The sequence below is a fragment of the Ipomoea nil genome, unplaced genomic scaffold, assembly GCF_001879475.1.
Source record: "Ipomoea nil cultivar Tokyo-kokei standard unplaced genomic scaffold, Asagao_1.1 scaffold2565, whole genome shotgun sequence".
Lineage (NCBI taxonomy): Eukaryota > Viridiplantae > Streptophyta > Magnoliopsida > Solanales > Convolvulaceae > Ipomoea > Ipomoea nil.
In genome coordinates this window covers 454,803-468,997 of record NW_017618993.1, presented here as the reverse complement: position 1 = coordinate 468,997, position 14,195 = coordinate 454,803, and the positions used below count along the sequence as shown (strand labels likewise).

Sequence of the window (14,195 nt, the reverse complement as noted above, 5' to 3'; positions counted from 1 at the left end):
TCGGCAGTTTTGGTTGTTCTACACTTGCCCTTAATCCTTTCAAAGCTTGGTTGCTTTTAATTTCCGTTTAGAAATAAAAAGTAAAGATTAGGAGATTCAGTAATATAATAGAATAACTAATTTCAAAGAATTTAAACAACGACACTAGAGAAACCCCTCTCAGTGGACAGTTCTCCAAACGGTGGCTTTAGTTCTGAAATCTTTGTGGACACTTCATTAATCAGTAGCGCTAATCGTTCTACCAACACACTTAAATCTTGGTTCCCTTCTTTGCTTTCAGCTTCTGTTTTATACAAAGTAAAGATTAGTAGTAATATAATAACTTTTTGAGTAAATATTAAAAGTCGAAATTACCATATTTTTTCATCGTTTTAGCAATCTCTTCTACCTTAGAGTCTGTTTTATAAAAAGTAAAGATTTGAAGAGATATACAACTTTTGAGTAAAATATAAAAGTAGAAGGTAGAAGTTATTCAAGGCCTGAAACATGATTTGAACTAGAGCTTTACGGGATTTTCAGGGCCTTATGGACGTATAGGGGACTGAAGTTATTCTAGAGATAGTGTTGTTTTCTTGTGTAAAAATTGAAATTTTTATTGGTTCTTATTCTGCTATATATGATATGAATTGCTGTTGTTGGGTTTACCTACAATCTCATAATTTATGCATTTTTCTTGTCACAGTGCTCTTGCTGTTCATGATTCTAAATTCTCATCAATTGTCACGATTTCTTTTTAATTTAATGTTTATTTTAGCGGCGGTTCTCCGGTATCAGAGCAAGTTTCTCCGGTACCGGAGCAGGTTTCTTCGCTACCGAAGCAGGTTTCTCCACTACCGGAATAGGTTATCGGGAATAGATTTCTTGTTATCGGGAATCGGGACTGGGAGGGGAGAGGAAGAAAAGGGGTTTCTCCAGTATCAGAGCAGGTTTCTCCTGTACCGGAGCAGATTTCTCCGCTACCGAATCTAATTTGTTAACCTTTTTCCACATAGAGGACTTTTCATCCTCATATTTCTACTTTGTTAAAAATTCTTGTTTTTTTTTAGTAAAGAAAAAGGCACTACAAGAACTGTTTTAATGCAAATATTGCTATCTAAATTTTATTTGCACTTTAACATGGGCAATTGTACTCCGTTTGAAGCAGAGGCATGGGCACTCTTAAGGGGAATTCAACTAGCTATCTGTATGGGCTGTAAGAAAGTTATTTTTGAGTCAGATTCGACCATGCTAGTGGAATATATGCTCAGTATCAGGAAGCCATCTACGGCTGCACACAACATCCTAGAAGGATGTAGGAAGGAACTGCGAAGACTAGAAGTTTGGGAGCTTGCTGCTATACCGCGGGAACAGAATCATGCAGCTGACACCCTAGCAAAGCTTAGCCGGAATTTCCCAAAGGAATTTCATGTACTAGATAATCCTCCTGAGCCGTTGTTGGGCATTATAGAAGATGACATTGCCGGAATACATACTTGGCGTAATGTTCATACAGTCTGAATTTTTGTAGTTCTCTTTGGGGTCTCCCCCTTCCATGATAAATAAAAAAAATTTATTTGCACTTTTGTAGTTCTAATTACTTTGAAAAAATATTATTTGCAGCTGTGGTTAGTGCTTGGCGTTTTCCTGATGGCAACAACACTCAGGATGTATGCAACCTGTCAGTAACTTCAAGCTCAAGGACAGGCTCACGCTGTTGCAGCTAGCGGTCTTCTTGGTCATACTGACTTACGGCTGCATATGGTAACTTATTTTTATATTTAATCAAAAGATTATATCTCTCCACTAATCTTTACTTCAAGAAGAGATATGGTAACTTACTTTTATATTTAATCAAAAGATTATATCTCCTCTAATTTTTACTTTATTACTTTTTTACTTTGTATAAAACAGAAGCTAATGAAAATGAGCACATTGCTATATTGGTGAAGAGAATTGGTAAGTTATACTTTCTTATTTACTCAAAAAGTTGAGATATAATATAGAATAACTTTTTTGAGAAAATAAGAAAGTAGAAATTACCATATTCCTTTTTCGATTTAGCAAACTCCTCTGCCATCTCCTCTTTCTTAGCTTCTATTTTATACCAAGTATAAACAGGAAATTGCTAAAACGAAGAATGAATATGGTAATATTTACTTTTTTATTTACTCAAAAAGTTATTATATCTCTAATTTTTATACTTTGTATAAAAATGAAGCTAATAAAGAGAAGGTTGCAGAGTTGTTTGCTAAAGTGAAAAAGAATGATGGTAATTTCTAATTTCTTATTTACTTAAAAAAGTTACTCCGTATTATGTCTTATCTAATATTTACTTTGTATAAAACACAGGAGGAGAGTGTTGTATTGAAGAGAATTGGTAACTTTTACTTTTTTATTTACTCAAAAAGTTATTATATATTCTCTAATTTTTACTTGGTATAAAACAGAAGCTAATGAAGAATAGATGGCTAAAACAAGAAAGAAATATGATAATTTCTACTTTCTTATTTAATCAAAAAGTTATTATATCTCTAATCTTTATACTTTGTATAAAACAGAAGCTAAAAACTCAATTAAAATAAATGGCTAAAGTGTCATCCCGCACCATGAACTATTCCCAATTATTCATCCCGCACCATGAACTTTAATAAGTGCTATTTCGAGCCATAAACTAATTATTTTTTTTCGCCTAGCACTTTTTGTAGGTTATCCGGTAATAAATATGACATGGCACCGGTTTGCATCTGATTTGGCCTTATTTATTAGTGACGTGGAATCCATATCAGCTTAATTAAATAAAAAATAATAATAACTTAATTAGTCGTGACCTATTGTCCAAATTCCCCCTAAATTCCACCCAAACCCTATTGTTCGACTCCAAGTCTGAATTCTTCGACGACTGCAGTGCAAAATCGACTAAATCCCCAATCTGATTCTTTAATCGGCGAAATCGACGAACTGAAGACGTGGCGGCTGAATAAGGTACGTTGCGAACTGTGATGTTGATGTTTATGTTGTGAACTGCATGTGAACCGTGCCAATAGTGGTCACCCGAAATATTTCGGGCCTCCTATTTTAAAGTCCGAAAACCGAACCGAATATCTTCGGGTATTTTCGGGTTCGGGTCTTTCGGGTAGGGTTTAGGACGGGTCGGGTCTGACAAACCCGAAATTGTAACATTGTTCCAAAAAACTTTGCAAATTTTGAAATTTAAATCTTAAGTAAGAAATTCCTGGAAGCAAACCAAAAATTTTAAAACCAATATAATAAAATAAAATATGCAAAACAATAAATACAGGACAACCCAAAGGGCAAAAAACCTTACCTAGCAAATTTACAATCACCAAAAAAAGACAAACTAAACAAAGCAAAGTGAAATTACAAATTTACAATCACCAAAAAAAAGACAAACTAAACAAATCATAGTGAAATAAGATTCGAGGGAAAAGTTGAGTGTTCTGTATTGGATTTAGTTTGCTCCCCTAAGCAAATATTGATCCACTGATATGCTAGTAGACTTGTACTCATTTGTCTGCTCATTAGAACCCCTACAACAAACAACAATAAAGATAGTTTATTGTGAAAGTTCATATATGAAGGTATTTCTCAGTCAGGAAATTATTTGACACATTGCTGTCCACATTGTGTGAACAAAAAATAAAAATTATTATTAAGAGAAAAGAAAGATAAAAATGAAAATGAATTGTTGTGTTCAAAGTAGTAATCGATATGGAATAATTTCACTCACAATGATATGAGTTTGTCTAACTTCCCAAGTGATTGCGGAACATTTCCACTGAGAGATCCCTGCACAAAGCAAATTATCATTACTAAAGATCCCTGAAAATCATTGATTGGAACAGGTTGGACTCATTGCCATGTAATATGTTAACATTATCAATATGAATGTGCATGAATATATACACAAACGTACATCAAAGAGAGATATATGAATGCTCTTTCTTTTGACAGCCAAATCAACCTTGCATAAACAAAAGTAATTGACAGGGGACCTACAGAATTATACATCTTTGAGAAAAGAGTGCAGAACATTACTAGTACCAAACTTGGGAGTGATGAGTGTCAAAATATGTAACACTCTAATTGGGAAATAAAAATATCTATCATACCCTCAAGAACATTGACAGTGAAGAATAGGAACCGTTGATGTTTTGTATACTGGAATAATTAATGTATATATATATGGTAATGGTTGGTATTCCAAAGTTATTCATTACAGCTGATTAATTATGGAAATGGTTAATTATTGCCTTGACATTCTAAAATAACCAGGCATAAATACGCATCGATTGGCCTTTCCAATATGCATATTAACGAATCGTCTGATGAAGAAGTTCACCTACTTGTAAATACATCTTTTGGTTTCAAAGACAAACACCTCAAGTTTACATCACAGATCCAAATCTAAACTCAGAAGAAAATACAGCAAGGCATTTGGAATGTCTCCTCTCTCTCTACATTGTTGGTGTTGACATCTCACCTTTAAATACCAGAGTTATGCATACATATGATGCCCCTTGATTCATAGGTATTTTTTTTCTAGGTTAATGTATACATGAATTTATGAATACAAACAGCAGCATCAACATTCAATTGTATATATTTACAGGATACAGTGCACTCTATTTTTTTTCGAGGAAACCAGCAAAGGTTGAGTCATATACTTTAACAGTTTTATTCCCTGCTTCACTGTTTTTCTATTTCTTTCTGGCATTACTTTTTTTAATGGATGGATATTAAATTTTCTTTGCCACAAGACATCCATTGACAGTTTTACAGGATACAGTGCACTCTTTTTTTTTTTTTTTTTTTTTTAAATTTGCAGGGAGAGGATCTAGACTTCAAGTAGTTAACTTCCCTACATAGAACTACTTAAATGATATTTATTTCTAAATATTATTATTGCGTAACACTACTTGTGTCTTTAATCTTTTTTATTTTTTTTAACGTTAATCATGTTGTTAAAAGAGTTTTAACATTTACCATGTATTGAAGGTTCACTGTCTGCTTTATTCACCAAATTACTCTTCAGTGGAAAGTATTGTGGCAAAGGTTGAGTCATAAATGTAAGGGTGTGCAGTCTATGAGGTTCAAAACTGGAACAAAATAATGAGGAGAATTGTTTGCTTGCATGAGGTTGGTTTTTCTCATTCATTCTTTGAAGTTGTGATTTTTTCCGACATTAATTTTATTTTTGGTGTATTTGTGTTTTTAGGATTTTGTGTCAAGTGCATAGGAGTTGTTGCTGGAAGCAATTGTTTGAGTAGGAATGACAGCACAACAATTTAAAGGTGTCTTGATGAATTCTCATCAACTCAGAGTTCAAAGAGACAAAACAAAGTGTTGTCATGCTATGCTATGCTTGAAAAAGTGACAGATGATGAGTAATGTTGCTTGGTGGTCATTTTGTAGGAAAAAATAACTCTTATATGAAGGAAGTGGGAACAAATATCAAATAAAAAAGTACTATTACATACTTATCTTCAACATCTAATACGGTGGTGTCCTTAACTTAAAGTTGAAACACTCAATAGGGTATTGAAATAAATCTGTAAACAGAAAATCAAAAAATATATATATACAAATCTATTAGGTGATTGGAGATTATATATTCTCCAGAGCTTTAAATTATTTGGCAGATGTAATGTCTAAACTTGACATTTTTATGGTTTATTATCCATTTAACTAAGTCAAAAGGGAAGAAATGGAAGGGTTCAATGGTTTAATTGAGCACTGGGAATAAAATATTGTCTTGCATTCAAAATCGAAGTTGAAAAACAGCATCACTAACATATTCTATATTTGACACGACCTAGACTAAATGGCTTTGATTTTATATCAATGAAAATGGATCAAAAATAGAAAACAAACGGATAGATGTGATATTAATTGAATGAAGCAAATACGTTTTTTTTTTTTTTTTTTTTTTTTTTTTTTTTTTTTTTTTTTTTTTTTTTTGAAATAAAAGATCAATATATTAATTTGAAGTTGAGTCATTACAAAGGACCGCACTCATAAAACGAGGAATAGAATCAATAAACACATGTCTTTTCAGTCCGGTATAGCTAAGAGCTTTCTTTGCTAGAAGATGGGCCATCATGTTTTTCGTTCGATTGACGTAGCGAAATTCCACCATCGGCATTTGAATAAGGAGTTGACGAATATCCTAGATGATTAAGTCAAATGGTGATAAATTCAAGCCCCCCGAAACTGCATTCGTCACAACCTGAGCATCCGTCTCCAGCGTAACTCTATTCCACCCCATGGCTTTAATCCAGCTTAAAGCCTCCCTTGCTCCCATTGCTTCAGCTTCCTTAACAAAAAACAGCCCCTTCTGAACAAACATTACTACTCCCAGCACCCTCCCTTCCGAATCCCGTGCGCTCCACCCAAACCCCATTTGGCAATTGTTCATGTCCATAGCCACATCAATATTCAACCGTACCACTTCATGTGGCACCCGACTAGGAGGCTCCAATTGAGGCATCTGCAAAGCTCTATTCACCGTCAGTTCGTCCGCCTCCCTCGCTCCTCTCCAATTCCGAGCATAAAGAAGGGCGGCATGCACTATTGCCCTCGGATCAGATTGCTTCTGCTGCCAGACCAAACCATTACGCACTTCCCATATTGCCCAAGTCACCATGACAACCTGCTCAAGCATTTTAACCGGTAAAACAGTCCACATTTCTTCAATCCAAACAGTGATAGAATCAGCATAACACATTTTCCATGCAGCATTTAAATGAGTCCAACAACAATGAGCGAAATCACAGTTTGCAAATAAATGAATACTGCTCTCATTTGCCTTTCCACACAGCACACAAATAGGGTCACACGGAACTCGTTTGATCACTAAGGCATCTTTTGTCGGAAGCCGCATAGTACACAAGTTCCAAAAGAAACATTTCACTTTTGGTGGAATCTTCAACCTCCATAACCCCTTCCAAATCACCCCCTCTCCATCCCCCATGTTTCCCACAGCAAGCCTATAAGCACTACGAACCGAGTAAGCCTCGTTTTGTTCTCCCCACCAGTAGAGTGAATCACAATCACACCCATTTGCAAGAGGAATGCTTTGAATAAGGTTTACATTCCGCTCACAAAAGATATCGTATAACACTTCCCAATCCCACTCCCTAAAATTCACACATTCAAGAGAGTTCACTGTAGGGTTCCCTAAGTACTCGAGAGGCGGGGACTCAACATAAGGTTTTGTGTCATCCGGGAGCCACGGGTCGCCCCATATTCTAATTGTCTCTCTATTTCCTACCCTCCATCGAACTCCCCCCTTCACCAACGTTTGCGTTTCCCGGATACTAGACCAAACAAAAGAGGGGTTGGACCCCTTTTTGCCTCCAAAAAAGAACAGTTTGGAAAGTATCTTGCTTTAAAAATTTTTGTCACCAGGGCCTCAGGTTTTTTAAGAAAGTCCCACCCCTGCTTTCCCAGCATTGCAAGATTCATCTCCCGAACTCTACGGAAACCCATACCCCCAAACTGTTTTGGCACACACAAATCTTTCCACTGACTCCACCTTATTCCCCCTCGTTCCCTTCTCTCGCACCCCCACCAAAAGAAGTTCATAATCTTTTCTATTTCTTCACTCAGCCCATTTGGATGGAGGAAAACATTCATAGCATAGTTTGGGATACTCTGGAGGACAGTTTTCAGAAGTACTTCCCTCCCTCCCCTCGATAAAAATCGATTACCCCAGTGCATTACCCGCTCCCTCAGCCTCTCTCGCACAAAACCCAGAATTTCCCTCTTCTTTCTTCCTACATAACCTGGCAAACCCAGGTATTTCCCATGCCCTAGCTGTTCCCGAATCCCCAAAGACTCGCAAACAGCCTCCTTATCCTCCCGATGTACATTTCGGCCAAAGACAATCGATGTCTTCCCCACATTTACCTCCTGTCCACTTGCCCTCCCATAATCGATTAAAACATCATGAAGGACCTCTGCCTCAAACCTATTTGCTCTAAACAAAAACAGGCAATCGTCCGCAAAGAATATATGGGAAACAGCCGGAGCACCCCTCGCTACCCTCAGGCCTTGCAACACCCCCTCCTCCTCACGAGCCCTCAACATGGCACTCAAACATTCCGCTACCAAAATGAAAAGGTATGGCGATAACAGATCCCCCTGCCTCAAACCCCTCCCCGGTGTCACTGGCCCCCACTCCTTTCCCTCAACCAGGATAGAATATCGCACAGTAGTCACACACTACCTCATCAAATTTACCCAATGATCCCGGAAACCCATTTTCAGAAGAACCTAACACAAGAAATCCCACTCAACCCGGTCATAGGCCTTACTCATATATACTTTTAGGGCCCCATAACCCCCCCGATCCCCAGGTTGGCGTTTCAAACAGTGGGCTGACTCAAAAGCAATCAAAACATTGTCAACAATAGACCTCCCCGGGATAAACGCACTCTGAGCTGGGGATATAATAGAATCTAATAACACACGCAGCCTAGTAGCCAGAACTTTTGCAATTATTCTATACACAACGTTACACAAGGCAATAGGGCGAAAGTCAGACATTTGATCGGGGGATTTGCATTTAGGGATCAAGGTAATGTGTGTATCATTTATATACTCAGGTAGCGAACCCGTGATCATAAAAAGGTGGCACGAAGATACTACCTCAGGGCCGATGGTGGACCAGTGTGTTTGGAAGAACCCCGGGGAAAGCCCATCAGGACCCGGAGACTTGTCTGGATGCATTGCAAAGAGGGCATCTTTCATTTCCTTCGCAGTAACAGTACGCAAAAGCATGTCGTTTTGAATGTCATCAACCCGCCTGGCCAAACATGCTAGAACCGGTCCCATATCCCCTTGAGCAGAGGTAAATAGATTGGAGAAATAGTTCACCATAATCTAACCCATTTTTTGTGGGTCATCGATGAGCACCCCTGCCTCGTTACGAAGCCCCCGGATTCTATTCCGCCTCCTCCTCCCATTTATAGAGTTGTGGAAAAATCTTGAATTGTTGTCTCCCCCCTATACCATAGTTCCTTCGCCCCTTGTTTCAATCTATCACTCTGATCCCGAAGAATATCAAAATAGCGACTTTGATGTTCCCCGAAATTCCGTATACTCTCTGCATCACACCGATCTCTCAACCTCCCCATTTCCCCTTGACAGCGCTGAATGGCCTCCCTCTCCCCTGCTGTCTATTTCTTTCCCCAGCTCCATACTTCCCTACTGCACCCACTCAATCTCTCCCCAATAGGAAGCCCTTGAAGGCGTACCCACTCCCTCTCTACTACCTCTCGACATTCTAAATTCTGCCCCCAACAGTTTTCGTACCTAGGCCTTCTATTATAAAAGGTCGGAGTTCCTGCATCTACCGTTAAGAAAATTGGTAAATGGTCACTCGTACTTCCGTCTAGAGACCTGGCACTCGCTCGCAGGAACATATCTCGCCACCCATCCGAGACCAAGACACGGTCGAGCTTCTCCCTCACCCATCTGTCCGTCCCCCTTCCCCTCTCCCAAGTAAATTGACATCCCCCAAACGCAAAGTCGAACAAGCCGTTTTCGTTCATTGCCTCCCCAAAACCCCTTAGAAGCCATCTCGGATGAGGAACCCTACCCTCCTTCTCCCAATCCCCAATCAAGTCGTTGAAATCCCCAAGGAGAGCCCACAGGAGATTATTGATCGAAGATAGGTACCTGAGTAGATTCCAAGATTCCCTTCGCCGACTCCAGTCCGGATTCCCGTAATATCCTGTGAGCCTCCATCGCGAAACCCCATCGTCGCCCGTAACAATCGAGTCGATGTAGTGATTTGAGTAACCCCGGACTTCGACATCGATACCCGAGTTCCACAAAAGAGCTAGGCCCCCACGTCTACCATCAGAGTCCACGACAAAACAATTGTCAAACTTTAATTTAATTCTCACTTGCTCCAAACGCCTTGCATCAGCCATTGTTTCACAAAGAAAAATAATATTGGGCTGTCGTTGATAGACCAAGCCCATTAGAAACTGAACTGCCAATGGGTTTCCTAGCCCACGGCTGTTCCAACTTAAGAGATTCATTGGGCCGGGTAGGCCTGGTGACCAGGACCTACCTCACAAGAAAAAGAGTCTTGCTGCTCAATAGTCATTGGGCTTGACCAAGAAACATTCGTGCCTTTCGTATCAGTATCAGTTCTTCTTCTCTTTGACTCCAAAATAACCACCCCCTCACTTTCCTCACCCCCATTTATTACCCCCTTTAATTCCACACTCCCCTTGTCGACCCCACTCCCTTCGTTACCCGCCTGACCCACCTCCCTCCTTAAATTACGTAACGGACGCCCCATTAAATTTCCCTCATCATTACCATTACCCTCTTCAGCCGTTTTGTGACCCATCATCTGACCGTCCACCGCCGCCTCATCCAACACAAGCCACTTGTTAACCGGCGCCGGAGCCGCCCGCCGTCCACCGGCTCTCATCCAAACTCCAAACAGCTTTTCACCCTGATAGACTAGTTTATCAGCTACGACTGGACAGAATTTGTCGGCATGGCCAATGACTCCACACTTGAAGCAAAAGGATGGAAGTCGTTCGTATCGAAGGTCAAGCCAGAACCAATCACCATCCGGCTTCTTCATCTTCATTTATGCTTTCAACGGTTTTGTAAAATCCAGTTTCGTTCTAACCCGCATAAACGCACGCTCACCCCCTTCAAAGTTTCGCTTGTCAGACATCTCGAACTCCCCCACATGGTTCCCCACCACCTTAGCCACTCTCTTAGACATGAAGCCTCTGGGGAGATTATGAACTTGGATCCAGAACGAAGCCGTGTCCAGAGCGACTGCCATTGGATCTTCTCCCCCCATCATGCGTCGAAGAAGGACCAAATTCTAATCAAAAGTCCAAGGCTCATCACTTAAAACTCGTGAGATATCCCTCTCACAGTAGAAGAGGAAGATGAATCTGTTTTGACTCAGTTCACGAACCATAACCCCTTTCATTGGCCGCCAAGCAGTAGCCATCACGTCTCTGAAAACAACAAGTTTTATCAGGCGCTCCGTCACCACCCTCCCCACGGCCGCAAATCGAAAATCATAACTCGGTATCTTGGTATCCTCAATCTCAACTATCACTCCGTCCTCATCATCAACTATCGCCAAGGCCTCACATGCCTCTGACAAACCACTCGAATCACCTTTCTCCATGATCGGCAACTGAAAAGAAACTAGGAAACACTCAAAAGACACTCACAAGGAGAGAGGAAAAGACACTCAAAAACGAGAGAGGAAAAACATTATTTTGTTTCTTGCAGGCTGAATGAAGAAAACACGTGACTAAAGAAGTAAAGAACATTACTTGAAGTTTGTTTAAGCAGAGCACTAACATGAAACTAATAATCCACTAATGGAAACACATGATGACACCATTAAACACTAACCAAAGGACTAAAAATATTGATATGTAGTTATTCAAATAAAGTTAGTACTTAAACTACTAACGTTGTTTATCATGAAGTTTCTAATAATTTATTCTTCTTTTTAAAAAATCTCTTAATTACATATTCTTTCTTTTATTTACAAATTTTATTTCAATATGTAAGCTATATAACTAAATTTATTATTTCAAATTCAACCATTGTTTACCATTAAGTGTTTAATAATGTGTAATATTTTGTGATGGACAAATAATAACATTTTTTTTTAAAATTTAAATTGTTATTCATGTTTTTTTTTTTTTTTTTTTTTTTTTTTTTTTGTACTTCAAATACTTTTGTCATAAAACACTTCAAAATAATTTAGGTCATTTTTAATTCGTTATAACATTACAAATAAATTTTTAATATTTAGCCGTGCATCGCACGAGACAATATATATATATATATATATATATATATATATATATATATATATATATATATATATATTTATCCATTTGAATTCTAGTTTCCTATTTATATGGAGTATTTCTTTTTAAACAAACAGGAGATGTAACATGACCAGTATTAGATTCATGTCCATGTTCCATGTTCTCTCCGCGGACCAACCCATGAATACAGACAGTAAACATTATAACATGAAACTTTCTTCACTGATTGCCACTTTTATTACTTCTTTTTAATTCTCATTTATTCTTCAATGTGTTCCTTGAAAGATAACATTTAGAGAATGGTATTTTAGTTACCTGATCAGGACAATGTACAGTTGTCTTGGTTTTTCTTCATCACACCAGATATTCGCAATCTGCTGAACGACCTCGTCCTCATCCAGATCTACCATGGAGATGTTGGCTACGAAAGAGGAAGGCCCGGAGCCCTCCATGATACCAGCAAGACGAGGAAAACATGCATGAAGTATCAACAAAGAAGAGGAATACCCTAGGTTTTTTGCAAAATAAAATCCATACCATGTCGCTTCACTAGATTAATACCCTAGGTTATAATCGTTGTAATTTTGTCATGCAAATACCCCTATTGAATTAATCATCTATTACAACTTTAGATAGGACCGTAATGGATAAGAAACCTTTCGATCAAGCTTCTGGCTCTTAACCATATTTGAGTCATGACAAACTTCAATTTCACACTTTGAGCATATGAGAGCTCCAAGTGTTGTGTAAATTAACAGCAATGAATACCTGAAATGGATATTTGCGATGCGTTGTTGCTTCGGGACAGGAAACCGGCAGCGTTCTGTGTCGTGTTTGGCAACACTATCTTAAAGATATTTAACGACCAGGGTATCGTTATACCTTCGACTGACGGCACAGGAACAATAATAGCTCAATTTTAGGACCAAGGGAGGTGTGCAGCGTTTGTGTTTAAATCCGTGTAGCTAAAGAAGAAGAATGAAGCAGCATTTATACTGATCATCATCCTCTTACAGCCTTAGCACATTCCCAGCGCAAAACATTCAAAGCAAGGATTCAAGTGGGAACTTGTTAAGTAGTCCCACATTGCTTTGCTAGCTTTCATTTCCTTCCCTTATATACTTGAACTCCCTAGAGAAAGCTTGAAGTATTATGGAGAGGGAACAAGGGGAAATAATTAACATACTAAAATTACACTAATTACACTAACAATACAAGGGCCTTGTTTGGTAAAATAGTTAGATTATCAGCCAATTTTGACTTATTTGACCACTATTAGTTTTTGACTTAGTTAAAAACCAATATAAGAGTTTGGTTAATCAGTTTTTTGTAACTCTAAAATGTTAAAATCCAAAAACTACTTAAAGTAACTTTTTCAATTAGCTTTTTGAATAAAAAATTATACCAAATAGCTAATTTATCAAACACCTTTCTACAATAAGCTTATGTTACCAACTACTCATACCCTCTAACCCAATCAACTAACTGTTATTAGCTAACAACCATTTAACAAACAGGCCAAGGGAATGATTATACTTAATTTTATTTCAAAAAATCTATTTCCTCCCGTGCATGTATGGGCTTTTCATTCATTTTTGAAAGGTTTAATAGTGGTATATTAATGGATAAATTGAATAATAGAGTCAGGAGGGACAGAGTCCCAGTACATAGATTGTTCCTGATCAAAAGCTAACGAAGCTAAAGTATGAGCATAAAAATTAAGAGATCTAGAATCTGTCCTACATTGGTCCACAATAATCCCAAAATAAGAATAGTTAGCCGTTGGGCTTGAGTGTAGAGCATTCCGTAACTCCAAGCAGTCTGTGAAAATATCCACCTCCATGATATCCCGATCCCTGAGCCAAGATAGCGCCTCCTTGCATGCTAGCGCCTCGGCCATATGTGCATTTCATTCTTAAATATATTATTATATTATTTTCAATTCTCTTTTATGCCTAAATCACTCTCATTTCCACTACTAATCATTTTACGTAACCAATAATATTATTTTACAGTAAGAAATTACATACACATAAATTATATAATAATAAATGATAAATAATTTATTTTTGGGATTTTGATGAAGAGACGATATGATCGATGTGAATTAGCCAATTAGGTGACATATATAAGATTTTGCAGCAAAATAAATTCATATTACCAATTCAAATTTCCAATCTGCAAGATATATTAAATATAATATATTTAATATAATATATATTAAATATAATATAATATATCTATAATATATATTAAATATAATATATCTATATATTATATTTATATATATTGAGAAGATATATTATATTATATTTAATATATATTATATTAAATATATTATATTTAATATATCTTACA

General features: G+C 37.7%; 1 protein-coding gene across 1 annotated transcript; it reads right to left on the bottom strand.

Annotated features, from left to right (window-relative positions):
• Nucleotides 1-6,166: 6,166 nt before the first annotated feature.
• Nucleotides 6,167-8,835, bottom strand: LOC109153925. The gene is made up of 3 exons (XM_019301818.1): nucleotides 8,650-8,835; nucleotides 7,405-8,223; nucleotides 6,167-7,288 (listed from the first exon to the last, which is right to left on the bottom strand). The coding sequence occupies exons 1-3, from the start codon at nucleotides 8,833-8,835 to the stop codon at nucleotides 6,167-6,169; spliced, it is 2,127 nt and encodes a 708-aa protein (XP_019157363.1).
• Nucleotides 8,836-14,195: the final 5,360 nt, after the last annotated feature.

Bases quoted from the DNA above. Each gene is read 5' to 3' on its own strand.
- LOC109153925 (XM_019301818.1), bottom strand. From the start codon at position 8,835: ATGGGACCGGTTCTAGCATGTTTGGCCAGGCGGGTTGATGACATTCAA. The intron at 8,224-8,649 runs GTAGTATCTTCG...TTGATGAGGTAG, and splicing joins GGTCCACCATCGGCCCTGAG to TGTGTGACTACTGTGCGATA. The intron at 7,289-7,404 runs GTGACAAAAATT...ACGTTGGTGAAG, and splicing joins TTAAAAAACCTGAGGCCCTG to GGGGGAGTTCGATGGAGGGT.